General features: G+C 37.9%; 1 protein-coding gene across 1 annotated transcript in view; it reads left to right on the top strand.

Moving 5' to 3' along the window:
- The first annotated feature begins 277 nt into the window (after positions 1–277).
- The window catches only part of PRODH (proline dehydrogenase 1), a 52,692-nt gene continuing 37,151 nt past the window's right edge, over positions 278–15,818 (top strand). The window contains exons 1-3 of the mRNA XM_089489637.1: positions 278–547; positions 1,995–2,203; positions 13,136–13,170. Coding sequence (XP_089345763.1) covers positions 353–547; positions 1,995–2,203; positions 13,136–13,170 — 439 coding nt within the window. The 5' untranslated portion in view covers positions 278–352. The remainder of the gene's footprint in view (positions 548–1,994; positions 2,204–13,135; positions 13,171–15,818) is intronic.

Below are 15,818 nucleotides of genomic sequence, written 5' to 3'. Positions count from 1 at the left end.
AAGTGTTTGCTCTGATAATAACTAGTAACAATTTCCCAAATACACATTTTAGTGTGCGAATGCTTTAGTGTGTATTATGTAACCATCAACCAATGACGTTGAGGGGTGTGTACAGCAGGAGGAAGAGCTTATCTGATGTCACTGCGCTTATTGCCGAGAAGGTTCCTTTCTTGCTCTGGTTGTGCACTACTTCGGCTTCTCGTCACATATGGCTTGTAGTAGAATGTCCTCTGCCACTAGACTCGCACTGACCATCCCTGGCAGGGCAGGGATTAGGTTGCGATCTACTGCTGCAGCCACAAAGGTGAAAACATCTACTGATCAGAAACAGCAGCATGTGGCAGGAGAGAAAATGTGGCCACTGGGCTCACAAGTGGACCACATGGAAAGAAGTGAGAACCTCCTGTTGAAGCCTTGTCCAGCTGCTACAATGAACTTTGAAAATACTCAAGAAGCTTACAAGAGCAAAGCCACGTGGGAGCTGGCGAGAAGTCTGATGGTCTTCTGGCTATGCTCCATTGATACACTGGTGGACAAGAATCAGCAGGTAAGATGCTTGTGGTGTAAAAAAAAAAAAAGTGAAAACTCTCCATGTTTAAGGCAGATAAGGATATATAGGTTTTCAAATGTCCATTATTTCATGAGAAATGGACATCTGAAACGTTTTTCACAACTTTTAGTATCTCACCTACCACAGCATTTTGAGTTAAAACATCAGCCAAAAATCTATATCTTCCTTGCAAAGAGTCCACAAACTTCTTACGATTATGTAAGCCTAACGTTTCTCTGTGATTTAATCACACATAAAAAGTACCATCTGTATAATCAAAATGTCCTCATCAGGTTTAGTTTCCAATGTTGGTGTACCACTGTCATCAAAAAGAGAATATGATGTTATAACTCAAAGGGATAGTGTGGCTTAAAAGCAGTAGAAATGTTTCATAATATTTTTTAATGTTTTTATTTTAAACAATTGATATCGGAGTTTTTCTAATAAGTTCCACAACAATATGCTCAGGTTTGGTTCCCGGATTTTATGGACCCTAACACAGAAGACAAATTGATAACCCATCTTTATAGCAAATAATAACTATGCATAACTAGGTGGTCAATATATATGACCTAGTGTGACCATATTGGCCATGTTTTTTTTAAAAAAGTGCATGATTTTCACATGTTACTGACAATTGCGTGTAACAGTGATCTATCTTACATGGTCAGCAATATGCAAAAATGATGTTTTTGAAAAAGATGGCTGATGTGGTTTAATACACTGGGGAGTCTACAATCTGTAAGCCCATAGACTAGACCATTGGGCCCATAGCAACTATCTAACCTTTATATGGTAGCACCACCCTTGCATATTCCGGTGGCTGCATGTATCTATATGTATGTATACGCTCCCTGTCCTTTACATAAACCTAAATCAACAGAGATTCAAATTTTTTTGGTTTAGAACAACTGTGCAACACGCAGAAGCCATTTAGGACCAGATGCCATTGTCCTACAGGATGCTCTTTCTAGAAATGCAATGTGCAAATTATTATTCAATTATTGGGCTATTTTTACTGTTGATTATTCAGTGTAATTTTTTTATTTGTACTTGTACGATATTCTAAAACATATCTCTCAAAGCAACACTCCAGCCATCATATGCACATTAATGTATTTGATGGTTGCGTGTCAATTTATAGTCCACCCATTTTCATCTACGCGCAAAGAGAGATTAAGCAGAATATTCTCTATACATTTGATGATTTTCTTCTGCCTCAGCACATACATGGTATAGTTGCTGGTAGCCAGCTCTACCACTGGCTTCTTAAGAAACTGGCTTCTTAATCAAAAATTGTTGCTTCCTCTTAGTGGTAAAGAATGCGTACAATGTGCTCTAATAAGCATTCTTTATTGGTGGTTCTGTATTGGGCATTAGACCGTCCTTTTAAATTAGATGCAGTGTACAAAATATTAAAATATTGATTTCTTTCTTTTGTAAGCTATTGAATTTGTCCAGAAAGCTGCTTGGACAGAAGATGTTTGAGGCAATGATGAAGATGACATTTTATGGACAGTTTGTTGCTGGTGAGGACCAGGAAGCTATTAAACCACTTATCAGACGCAACAGAGCTTTTGGGGTTGGGTCCGTCTTGGATTACAGTGTGGAAGAAGATCTCAGTCAAGAAGAGGCGGAGAAGAAGGAGATTGAGTAAGTATTCCAATTTGTTGACTTGTCAGGCTTGTATTTCTTTTCTTGGAAGAAGTACATTACCCCCACTGATGTATGCCAAACTGACATATACTCCCACATCACTCTGAGCTACACAGATTATAACCAACCACACAAATACCGCCTCTCGTACCCATACACACATGATCAGTTTGCCTTTCTCTCTCTGGGTCCCGTTGCCATGCAGTCTGAGTTTCTACTGGTACCAGCTCTGGGTAGTGTTATCGCACATGACCCTGTTGTGCGACCGTTTTCCTAGTACCGATAGCCGGTTGATCCAGAACGGAGTTTGTTTCAATAAATTTAAGTATAATAGGTTGTGCCATATGGTCCGAATTGTGCATGCCTTTATACTGTGACTGGGATTGGATTCATAAACAAAAGCTTTTTAACTTTGTGACAGTATCATAATCTGAAACGTTTGATTAAATTTGTTCAGTGTCCATAAAGTGCTTTATTTTTCCAGGCATGAGATATAAAGTGAAGTTTAATACATATACCTCAAAGATTGGTTTCTCGAAATTTTGTCTCTCAATTCAGTTCTTGGAGCTCTTCGTATCTGGCTGTGGTTATTTGGCTTTGATGTGCTTGCCATAACACACGTAAACTGTTATACTGTTATGAAATATTTTCTTTGGCATTTAATTTTAAAAAAATAGGTCACAATGTGCTAGCAAGCATTAGTACCTTCCTGAAAGATTAGCTTTAATAATAAGACCTACTCCCTTGTTTAAAGAGGTAAAGGCCACACCTTTGCATCAAATTCTATGGCACACATGAACTGTTTTGTCCTGTCTCTTCCCGTTTGCTGCCAAATCAGAAAGCAGTGCCATGTTGTATATTTGGAACATTTCCAATTTCAGTTTTGGTACACAGTGGGCTCTAGTGGAGCTCCTAACGCTACTTAAAATAAAACTTGGAGGGCTGCGTCAAAATTGTGCCAAAATATGGTCAATAGTGTTCTAGAACCAATGAAGTATTCAAGGCTCATTTCTTTATATATAAAGTGTTTTTTTCTAATATGGGGCCAGTAGTTGTATACAACAGCAGTCCAGAAGATGTTCGTAAGAGGGACATATAAGAAGTCCAAGGGTGCATATAGGACTCGAGGTTCCTGTGCTGAAGTACTGACAGTCTTAAGAAAGTAAATTATATATAATAATAAAATGTTATCTGCTTTACTTGCTACTCGCACATCATTTAGAGAATAATGGGAATGTAATGTTTTAAGTTGATATTATATATTTGAAAAGATAAGTTGCGTCATTGCAGTAAGTTACTTAACTTTAAAAAAATTAATAAGCATATGATGGTATAATGATATATCTAAAAGTAGACCAGAACCCTAAGAAACAGAATTATCTTTAATAATGGAAAATAGAGAGGTCTTGTTTCAGGTTTTACACCTCTTCATTTATTACAATATATTATATAAAAGGAAGAAAATGACATTTTAGTTTCCAAGCAAAGTATATACCGTATTTGCTCGATTATAAGACGAGGTTTTTTTCAGAGCAAATGCTCTAAAAAATACCCCTCGTCTTATGATCGGGGTCGTCTTATAATTAGACCTCAAAGTCTGACTATGAGACGACTAAGATCCAGATCCCCCGCAGCTGCAGGGGATCTGGATCCTCCTGTCTCAACCCCCCCCCGCCCCACTTACCGGTACTTCAGAGTCCCCGGTGTGCAGCTGTCATGTAGCTGGGGCAGCGTGTAGACTCACGCTGCAGCCGGAAGGAGGCGTGGCTAGCAGCGGGGGCTGTCTGCGTGCCGGCGCGGGGAACTCTGATCTCTGACAGCCGGGGAATGTCTGCACGATGCACGCAGACAACCCCCGCTGCTAGCCACGCCTCCTTCCGGCTGCAGCGTGAGTCTACACGCTGCCCCAGCTACATGACAGGAGACTCAAAAGTACCGGTAAGTGGGGGCGGGCAGTGGGGGGGGAGTGTTAAATGGGGGCATAAGGCATTTCTGGAGGCAGGGTGCTCTGTGAAATGCCTTTTAACCCCCTTAATGCCACTCTGCCTCCTGAAATGCCTTAAACCTCCCTATATGCCACTCTTCCCCATAATATGCCTTTTAACCCTCTTAAGTGCCAGAGTGGCATATAGGGTTAAAAGGCATATCATGGGTCACAGTGGCATAAAGGGTTAAAAGGCATATCATGGGGCACAGTGGCATTTAGAGGGTTAAAAGGCATATCATGGGGCACAGTGGCATTTAGAGGGTTAAAAGGCATATCATGGGGCACAGTGGCATATAGGGGGTATAAGGCATTTTTGGGGCAGATGTGCATAACTGGGGGGCAGGTTGGAAAATAGAAGGAAATAAAACCAAAATATTTTTCTCAATCATAGCTTTTATTGAAAAAATAGTTTAAATGAATTAACATTTACTGGTAAGACTTTTTTCCTATAGGGTCGTCTTATATTCAGGCTTTTTCTTTTTTTTTTTCTAAATTAATATTAAGATTTGGGGGGGTCGTCTTATAATCGAGCAAATGCGGTATATCTTAAATGTTCACTTTTTAAAAAAAAAAAAAGCTTAGACAATCTACTTAACGTGACATGGTGACAAATGGGAATATTATACGATCATAAAGAAAATAAACCGTATGACTGTTTTATTGTTACTAAAACAAAATTTACACATAGCTTCTGCCTTGCCTGTAGCCGTGGAAATAGATCTTTCAAGAAAGGAGAGATGCATTTTGTCACCCTAGGCAAAATCCAGATGCAACTGCCCTCTTTCCCAAACTACCTGGCAAACCAAAAGCTAATATTGGAACATTGCTCTAAGGACAGCAATGTCTGACTATTTCAGAAAGAACTTTACAGGTCTGTCCATGTTCAAACATGATTAATAAGGTAGAGTCTAAACAAACATAACCTGTATTGATTGGTGTCCACAAAGAAGCTGTGATGGATAAAGCCTCATATTAAATCACCAGTTAAACCTGGAAGGAGTAAAAAGTATTAGTGGGTTATTTTTAAAGCGTTTGGGAGGGATTATTTTGAAGGCCAATATAACATTTCAAATACGTGTTCTAAATTTCAAGCCATCAAACACTGTACCATGGCCAAACAGTAGCATCACGATTGTGGTGCATGTTGGCATTAAATTATGGAAAGTGAGGGCTCGTTGTTTCGCTTTTAAAAAAAAAAATTAAAAAATTTGTATTTCAAAAAATATGTTTTTCCACTTTAATGTAGATAGAGTAGGGTACCAACATCACTGTGCTTGTGGGGGTTATGCACATATCTGTAACAGGTCTACACTCCCCTGTTAAAATGCCAATTTTAAGACACGTCACACAAAAACGGTCAGGTGACGACCAATGACGTGCCTGTTACGTCATTTCATAAAACAAGCTTACAAAGTGCTTTACCATCACTTTCTTCACTTAAATGGTGTTGCTGTAATGCCTTGATATGGAGACATTCAGCAACACCGAGATCGGCATCAGGGGCCATGTCTAGCCTCTTCCCGGGGCGTCAACATTCGCCATACACGGTATTGAGGCGAACACCCATTTCAAAAGAGTTTACGAGGCAATCAATGATAGAATGGCATCTGAAGAAAGCCCTTCTTATCCTGAAAAAAACAATAAATAACTTGTGTGGGTACAGTAAATGAGTGAGGAGAAAATTTCATCTAAACACGAGCACCGCAAAAGTGTTAAAACAGCCTTCTTTAAAACAGGCTGTGTTCAGAATTTAACCAATCACGTTCAAACCAATGTTAAATAGAAGTCATTACACATCTGCCATCATTTAAAGTGACTCTGATTAATCACAAATAAAGTTCAGCTGTTCTAGTAGGATTTACCTGACATTTGCTTAGTTGCATCTCAGAGCAAAACCCATGGTCCGCAGAGAGCTGCCAAAGCATCAGAGGGATCACATTGTTGAAAGATATCAGTCAGGAGAAGGGTACAAAATAATTTCCAAATATAGATATACCATGGAACACAGTAAAGACAGTCATCAAGTGGAGACAATATGGCACAACAGAGACATTACCAAAAACTGGACGTCCCTCCAAAATTGATGAAAAGACGAGAAGAGGCTTACAAGAGGCCTACTGCAACATTAAAGGAACTGCAGAAATTTCTGGCAAGCACTGGCTGTGTGCTACATGTGACAATCTCCCGTGTTCTTCATATGAATGGGCTATGGGATAGGGCACGTGGGAAAATGTTATGGTCTGATGAAACCAAGGTTGAATGTTTTGGCCATAATTTCAAAAGGTATGTTTGGCGCAAAAACACTGCACATCACCGAAAGAACACCATACCCACAGTGAAGCATGGTGGTGGCAGCATCATGCTTTGGGGCTGGTTTTCTTCAGCTGGAACCGGGGCTTTAGTCAGGGTGGAGGAATTATGAACAGTTCCAAATACCAGGCAATTGTAGCACAAAACCTTCAAGCGTCTGTTAGGAAGCCGAATTTCACCTTTCAGCACGACAATGACCCAAAGCACACATCCAAATCCACAAAAGCATGGCTTCACCAGAAGACGAGTAATGTTTTGGAATGGCCCAGACCTGAATCCAATTGAACATCTGGGGGTTGATCTGAAGAGGGCTGCGCACAGGAGATGTCCTCGCAATCTGACAGATTTGGAGCTCGTTTGCAAAGAAGAGTAGGCATGTATTGCGATGTCAAGATGTGCCGTACTAATAGACTCCTACCCAAAACGACTGATTGCTGTAATAAAATCAAAAGGTGTTTCAACAAAGTATTAGTTTTAAGGGTGTGCACACTTATGCAACCAGGCTTTTTATATCCATTGTATCGTGATTAATGGCACTGTTCCTCGGTATAAAGGTGATACAAGCCAATGAAATGGCCTACACTGGTTATTTTGTTGGTAGAGGGTTACTAATGGCTTGCAATCTATTGCATCCAAAACAAACTTTTTTTCTCTTTTGTTAAATAGTTAGAAAGTACAGTGACACGTAAGATATGTCAAGGGGGATAATTTGCTTAAAAATCATACTAGAATTATACTCTACTGGAGTAGATGCCTAAATAGCTTTCCAAAAATCATTAGAGTAATTATGATTAGTAGTATATTATTTATAACACCAACAGATGTTTATACACATAATGGTGCAATTTAGCCAACCCAATGTATGAAGGATTGTGCTCATCAGAGCTTGCAGTCTTAATTAATATGCATTGTGCAACTTTAAAATGCTACTAGGTTTTAGGTTCTGTGGGTCGGAGTAGATGGGGCTTTTTTTTTTTTTTTTTTTTTTTTTTTTTTTTTTTTTTGGTGAGCTCTCTTTCCTGTCTTGATAATGTCCCACATTTTATGGTGACATCCTTGACCTCCATTTTGCTTTAAAGCTCTGTGTCTATCGAAACATATATAATTTTAAAGCACACACCCCTCATTTACATTGATCTTGTTATGCAATTTTTTCCTCCGCTTCCATGTGTCGAGGTTCTAATTTTCTAATGTAAATGATATTTCTTCTCTTCATATAGCCCAAGATTGAAATAATGTATTACTCATGTAGCAAGGTTTTCTAACCTCTGCCCTGTTTCATCAACGAAGTACAAATTGGATTTAAATCTATTCCACTTACAGACAGGCTTTAGAAAGGTGCTTGAATGTTGATTGGGTAAGTGTTAATCGTACATCTATACTCTGCAATGGAGTGGAAATGTAAATCAAATTCAGCTTGTCCCGATTGCTTAGGCATAGTCTTTTTAACTATGTCTCCTTTCCAGCCAAGTAAGCAAAGCTTGGCATTACTTCAGATTGAGGAACTTGATCAGCCCCTGAAATATCATTGGGTTGTATGTAATGTGCACTGCATTTTCTAGTAATTCTAAGTACAAGTTGTTTGTGACGTAAATGGATCTCCAAGGATTACGTTTTCCAACCTGAATTTAGTTCGTGCAGTAGCATACGTGAAAGCAGTTGGACATAATTATGTATTGTATGTGTAAAAAAACAAAAACAACAAAAAAAAATAAATATGAGAGAGATGGGTACATTGTAATACTAGTTTTTTTTTTTTAATTTACTACTACTACTTGATGTTCTTGTGTGTAGATTTACAAATGGTGTGTCTTTTGCTAGATGATGGTACATTGGTGTCTTTAAGTGCACCTTGAAATAAATAGACCCTACAAATTGTAACTTTTCACCTGTAGATTGCGCTAGCCAATTGTCTAGGGAAAGTATACACCAGGTGAAAGGTAATATATTATCTAAAATTATCCATGCTCTTAGCTGGCATAGAGATAAAAAAAAAAAACTAGAACATAGCTGTTTTGCAAGACATGGCAATTTATGTGTATGTATTGTGTAATTTGCATTAAAATCAATAGACCTTTATTCAGTCTTTCAACTAGCATAGCTCTTCTGTGAGCATACTTGGGCACAATAGAAGGAAGTTAATAATCTATTATGTTTTACACCCCCCCCCCATTTATTTAATCTACTACTCAATGCCTAAAATCATTGTATTTTATTTGTTTAAACTGATTTTCTATCACAGAGGCACAGAATCATTTGTCAAGGTTATATATGAAATGCACAGCATTATAAGTACATGCAATACAATAGTGATCTGCAGAATGCAGAGGAAATTAAAATGCTTGTCCATATGTATTTTTTTTTTTTGCAGGAATGGAATGTTATGAAGTACGTGATTTGGATGATAAAGGCAAAATGAAACCATTCTGTAAAATCCATGCTTTTTCTTTACCGTTATCCTTTGTTGCATGGCGGCTGTTTATGTGATACCCAGAAAAATGTGTAAATAGCACTCAGCAGAATGTATGTTGTTTCTCATGTGCACAGCTTCATGGCATTGGCTACTTCTCAAATTTTTATAGCCTTCTCTGGAAATGAGATGGTTGTAGAATGAGCCAAAGTTGCCCACAGCAGGCTGTTCCCCTGCCAGGTTGTGTGGAGGCAACTGTAAAACTCTAGAATGTGGATTAATTCAACAAGAAAGAGGTATTGGTGTTAAATGACTGCTTATGATTGATATACTATAATCTAACCATGCAAACTACTGGGGAAATAGGTAGACATTGCAGCAGTTAAAAGCTGGAGCCCAAATTACCAACCTGTATCCCTTTGCCTCTGAACTTGCTCTTCCCTCGCCTGCTCACCTTCTTAAATTCTCATCCCCGGGTCCAATGCATTTTTGTCTTTTTATGCCCCACTTTTTTAACCGATCTGCCCTTACTTAAATATTAAATGGTCTCCATAGAGCAAAATCCAAAGAGCGGGTATATCTTCTCATCTTCCTCAAACTATCTGCTTTATTCAGTACTGTTTACCGCACCCTCCTTTCCCAGGTTCTACACTCTCTTGGTATTCAGGCTCACTCATGGTTCCTCCACACTTTATGTGTGTTGACATCAAAACACCTCACAGCTTGAAGTGCTGAGCATTTGTCTGTTTGTCACCAAGGCTCATGCCCCTGTTGATTTTTTGTTTGGTGCTGCTGATCCCCCTCTACTATCACTCAGGGCTTCTATCCTATCTTTCCCAACCATTCTTTTCTATATCATACAGTATGCTATCAAATCATGTTCCCTCTTTCAGTAGAGATCTTCTCTCTCCCCTCTCTCTCTCCTCTCTCCTGTTGTATCTTTGTATAATCTTTAACTGTTTATTTTGGCATTTGGAAAACATCCCAAGTGTTCTAAAATTAAATATCTGGGAGCTAGAAGTTAATGCTTAGAATAGCTGATCCTCATATCTCCATCATTTAATCTCTGTACCCTGCTGAACCAATTGCTTTGTAAACCATGCCTGCTTGTGTTGTTCTGTTCTGTGTTATCTTCCAATTTGATAAGAAGGAAATCCTTATCTACACCTTTGCTAAGGTTTTATGTCTCTGCTGTACAGAGCAGACAGTTTAACAAGCTGTAAAAGACAGGTGTTAGATAGCACTGCTGGTCTGGGAATATCTGAGATGTTGGAGGGGAGAATGATCTCACAAAGCTATCAGCTCCATTCTCTCTTCACAATTTCTAACTTGTAACCGTGTACCTGTGACAAAACAATTCTCATTTATGGTGAAGCTAATTTTATATTTGTCACCTACATACACAGCCAGGTTGTTCTGCGCACACATGCATATAGTACTGTAATGAGTATTTTGACTAGCGAACCTTAGCTTCCATTGGTGCCTTGGCTAACAAACCCTTCTGTAAAATAAACACATTTTTTATTTACTCCTGCGATTTCTGCTTTTTAAACTCTTGCTTTTATCCATCTTATTGTTGCCTTTGGGTAAAGCTGCGGAAGCAAATTCAGGCTATTGTCGGCTATCATTTCCTTTTAATTATAAGAGCGTTTAGCTGTCCAACTTGCTCCCTAGAAATAGCTAAATGTTGTTGCATCTGCTTCTTAATGGTATAAAAACAGTGAACTGACCTTCCAAAAAAAACAAACCCACTGACAGATGCAGTCTCATAAGGCTTGGCTAACCCATAGATAGTCATCCTTGTTTGTTTTAACAATGCTATGAATTAATTGTAACAACCTTTTATCGTAGCTGGAAAACAGAGCAAATAGAAATTACCCAATGCATTTTCTACCAGCTTCCCTCAATGTAAATTCTTTTAAACATTTTCTCCTGTTACCCGTATGGAAAATGAAAATTATACTAGAGAACTGGGAGCTCTTGAGCTATTTATGGGCATATGCATGAAATACCGTTGTACAATTGCAATTCTTGTTGTTTGTTCAGATACAGCAGATACAAAATATTGACTTCCTCTCAAGACGCTGATCTATTAAGATGTCTCTGGATCTGAAACATCAATATTTTGAATCTACTTTTTTCCTGCATAAAATATTAGTGTTGTCAAAACCTGGGGTTATTATATTTTTGTCATGTTTTAATTTCATATAGTGAAATATTGCAGTCACAGAAAATCCAATACCACACAAAGGCCTCCGACCTAGTGCTTACAATCCACATCAGTCTATTAGTCCAGTATTTTAAGGTAGATCACAACTGGGGTGCCCAGCCTAGTTTAATCAAGGCTGTCTCCCTTAATCACCAATTGATCCTACATGTGTGTTTGATCCAGTACTGCCAAGTGTTTACATAGGGAGGTTCCAGTATCATAAACCTATGGAATCTTCATTCCAAAAAGAGGAAAAAAGTTTAATGCATAACCGGAAAAATAATTTTCAGTAATGACTACAAATTATATATACGATAAAGCTATCAATCTTTTATATAATATAAAATACTAATTTATAATATAATACTATGTATAGCTATTTTCAGATAGTACTTGTAGCCATCTTTGCATTCAATTCTGAATGTGATTTAATATCAACTATACCACCTTAAGGGAAAATGTAATATTATATTGTTCATTCATTAAAAAAAACATCAAATTGATGAAGTTTATTTTTTGATCATAGTAAAGAATAGCCTGAACATCCTGTTTTTATGTAAGAATTAAGTTAGGGAACATTTTATTTTGCTATCGTTAAATTGGATTTTAAGTACAAAAATATTATTTTTGTTCCATGCTGATGGGTTATAATGTTACACAGAGTTATGCAGTCAGAAGAACAGCATATCTGGCATTTTGCCAGCAGTGTTACACAACAGACAAATGCTGATTTTCAATGTGTGAGACCGCGCCCCACTCACACCCCCTTCTGCCATTGGCTGGAAAAAGCAAGCCTTTTTGTTGCCCAAGACTCATGACTGTGTTTCACGTCAGTGAGATGTTTTGGCTGCAATTTGATCCTCAATGTGACTTTCCGTGATGCTGACAATCCGTCATCGCAATGTTAGCTTTTTAAAGCAAGTATGCATATGTGAGCAATATAATGTGTAATACATTTAGTAACCAAAAAATGTTAAGATTTGTGTGATGTCAACATTTAATATATATATATATATATTACAGCTTACGCCATTACATCTTATTTGAACAAACTTGTTAAAGAGCGTATAATTTTGCTGACACCTGACCTAGATAGTTCTGTCTTGATGCAGCAGCTGCCCTCTAATTTAATGTCGGTTGGCGGGCTTTCCACATATATGCACAGAGTGAACCCTGAATTACCGGAGCCAGTGCTGGAGCTCACCAGAATCGGTTATATCGGGTACATGGAGATGTGTTCAGCGAACACACACCTCTTGCACGATATCCAGTGAGAGGATGGGCAAATTAACTACACAAAAATGTTCATTGAAATACATGTGATGGCTTTAGAATACAGGAACGTACAGCTGGACCCATCTTTAAACCGTGTTCTGTACTGTATACAGCGTTCTTCTAGTGTAACGTTAAAAATGTAGTCTGATTAACATTGCAACCAGTGAAAAGATTTTCTGAATTTTACCATCCAGTTGGTTTCTATAGTGATCAAAACACTTTGCACCAGGATTGATCTTATACATGAATGTATATGAAGTAGATATGAAATTAATATTAAAAAAAAAATAAAACTAAACAAAATCTGCCTGCTTACTTTGGATGATGATCTAATTGCAGTAAAGCCCCAAGTGTACATTTTATATGTAGGAAGCATAAATTAATGGACCCAAACACTCATTGTTTTTGTAAATTTTTACTTAAATGTATTCCCATGGAGCCATCAAACATCTGGTACATTTGACATGTTACGGATCTCAGTCGTTTTCAGTAAAATATCTTATTACAGTCATTTAGGGGTAGTTTATATGTATTGGGGAAAATAAACACATTGAGTGGCGATAATCTCTAAGATAAATAGCCTTCATTATTTGTATTTACTTTAAATTACTTTAATATGCATTTTTTTTAAGCGGTCAGACATTCCACTGCCCCTTAAGTTTTCTCTATTTTTAAATGTTTGTTTATACTTAAACATGATTTTTTTTTAAACTATCTTTTTCATTCTTCTTTTTCTAGATCTTGCACTGCTGAAGCTGAAAAGGAAAGTGATGGTAAGTGTACTCTGAATGAGGAGTCCATCTCCAGTCTTTGAGGGTTATAAACATAACTGTATTATTTACTATTAAAAAAAGTATAAAATATGGTGAGAAATTTAGAAAAAAATTACTGTTTCTAACTTTTAGTTGAAAAATCTTTTACTCATCTATAAAAGGTAATGAAAAAATCTGCTAAATAGATTCTATTTGTCCTGAGTTTAGAAATACCCAATGTTCTTTATGGTTTTTTTTGCTTTTTTCTACATATTATGGGGCAATAAGTACAGGTAGCGTCTTGCTATTTCAAAGCCATTTTTTCCAAATCTGGTAATTCTTCCCCCCATGTGCCATTTCGGGTATCTTTGAAGCCGGCCAATGCAATTTACCCCATCAAGTCATATATTTTTGAAAACTAGACAGCCCAGGGTATTCCAAATGCTAGTATTTTAACCCTTTCCAAGCACTAATTCTACCATCAGCCTTTGTCAAACTTTATGGTAGTAATTTTTTTTGCATTTCTTTTTCACACACATTTTACTTCAGGTATGAATAAACAGGTTCTGGTATATGTCACTATCATAAAACACCCCAATATGTGTTCAGCAACATCTCCTGAGTACAGCGATACCTCACATGAATGATTTTACCTGGCTGTTTGGGGGCAAAAGGGCCACATTTGGGGCATGCGCATTTTTCAATGTTGAACTTTGGCATTTGGGGATCCACTGCCCATGCCCTATTTGGTACATCTTTGAGCCGGGCCATTTCAGTGTGCCCAATAAAACCATATATTTTTGAAAACTAGACACCCCAGGGTATTCTAAATGCTGGTATTTTAACTCTTTGCATGCACACATTTTACCACCAGAATTTTTTCAAAGTTTGCAGTAGTATTCTTTTGTGTGTATTTTTCCCCACCACACCTATGTTATGTATGAATTTACAGCTCCTGGTATATGCCGCTGTCACACGACACCCCAATATGTGTTCAGCAACATCTCCTGAGTACAGTGATACCCCACATGCATGGGTTTGTCATTTTTTGGGGGAACTAAAAGGCCACATTTGGTACGTGTGCATTTTTCTAATTGGAAATTAGATGTGTGGCCATCCTCCCCCCCCCCCCCCCGTGTTAATTGGGACATTGTTGAACCCGGCCAATTCAATTTACCTCATCAAATCATACATTTTTTAAAAGTAGACACCCCATGGGCATTTAATATGCCAGTATTTTAACTCTCCATGCGAGAATTGTTTTAAGCTAATCTGCTAATTTTAGGACTTGCTCACAAAAATATATTTTTTATATATATATTTAAATTTTTTTTGCCATTTTTTTTGTTTAAAACATTTTACATTTTTTTTTCAACTTGAAGGTTCCCCTGATAGTGACATCAGTGGGAAATTATTTTTACATTTTACTGGTTTTTTTTTTACTATTTTTTTTTCAAATTTTTATTTTATTTTTTAATTTATTTTTACTAATCACACTGATTAGAAAGCTGGGCTCCATTGACTTGCATGGTTGAATGCAGTACCTGTATTCAACCTGCAAGTGGAGCCAGAGTTCTTTTTTTTTTTTTTTTTCAGGACGGTCGCCATCTTGCCGATGGTGAAGATCACCGGCAGCGGCAGCTGTGACCGCTCTCTGGGGTAAGTGTTTGGTGTCGCTGGATGCCTCCTGATCCAGTGACACCATTTAAGTTTAGGAGGTGATCGTTGATCGCCTCCTAAACGCTTTTAAAACGGGCGTCCGCCGCCATACGATGTATGGCGGATGTTGACGCCCCGGGGAGGGGCCAGAGATGGCCCCTAGTGCCGATCGTTGCGTTGCTGAATGCCTCTAGGTCGAGGCATTACAGCAACGCCGTTTGGGTGCAGAAAGCGAAAGTAGATCGCTTTCTGCACCCGTTTAAAGACGTGCCGGTCCTGGCACGTCAATTATCGTAAACATGTTTTTCCGTGACGTGCCCGGACCGGCAATTGTCATCAAGGGGTTAAAGATTCTGTTTACATCTACTTGTGCCAAGGATCTCCTCTAGAACAACCACAGTATTTGGTAAACTTGCCTAATGCATATGTTCCGTTAATGTCGCCATACATTACATGGCTTCTGTTTACATTACAGTGGTTTCTTTTCTGTTCTTGCGCCATATAGAATGTTGGACTTTTGATTACACAATTTTATTATGCTAACATTCAAAATGCCCTGTGCTAGATTTCAACACTTTATAAGATATCTTTGTCTAGACATATGTATTTTGTGTTTATAATACAGAGAACAGTCCTAGAATGATTTTTTTTTTAAATAAATGTAATATTAAACTATGCTACTAGTAATCCTCTTTATTATATTTTTGTATAGCACCAACAGATTCTGCTGCGCTGTACAATGAGTATGTACAGCATCAGAGGCGGAAGGAGGGCTCAATCCATTTTTGCAGTCTATAGGGGAAAAGGCCTGATATCAAAGGGTTACTGTCATCGAAGTTGACACTGTTCTCTTATGTATATGCATTTCATATTGGGCAATTCCTGAAGACCTGTCATACACTTTGCTGCCATTTTTAACTCAAGTAGTGGGTCTGATGGATCATGCCATTTACACAAACCCTTGCTTGTTTGCAGAAACATTAGAGTATCTCCATCAAAGGATTGCCCAT

The sequence above is a fragment of the Sceloporus occidentalis genome, unplaced genomic scaffold, assembly GCF_023333645.1.
Source record: "Sceloporus occidentalis isolate IW3139 unplaced genomic scaffold, rSceOcc1.0.p SCAF_40, whole genome shotgun sequence".
NCBI classification, from domain to species: Eukaryota; Metazoa; Chordata; class Lepidosauria; order Squamata; family Phrynosomatidae; genus Sceloporus; species Sceloporus occidentalis.
Note: the sequence above shows the minus strand (reverse complement) of the source record. Positions and strands in the feature narration are given on the sequence as shown.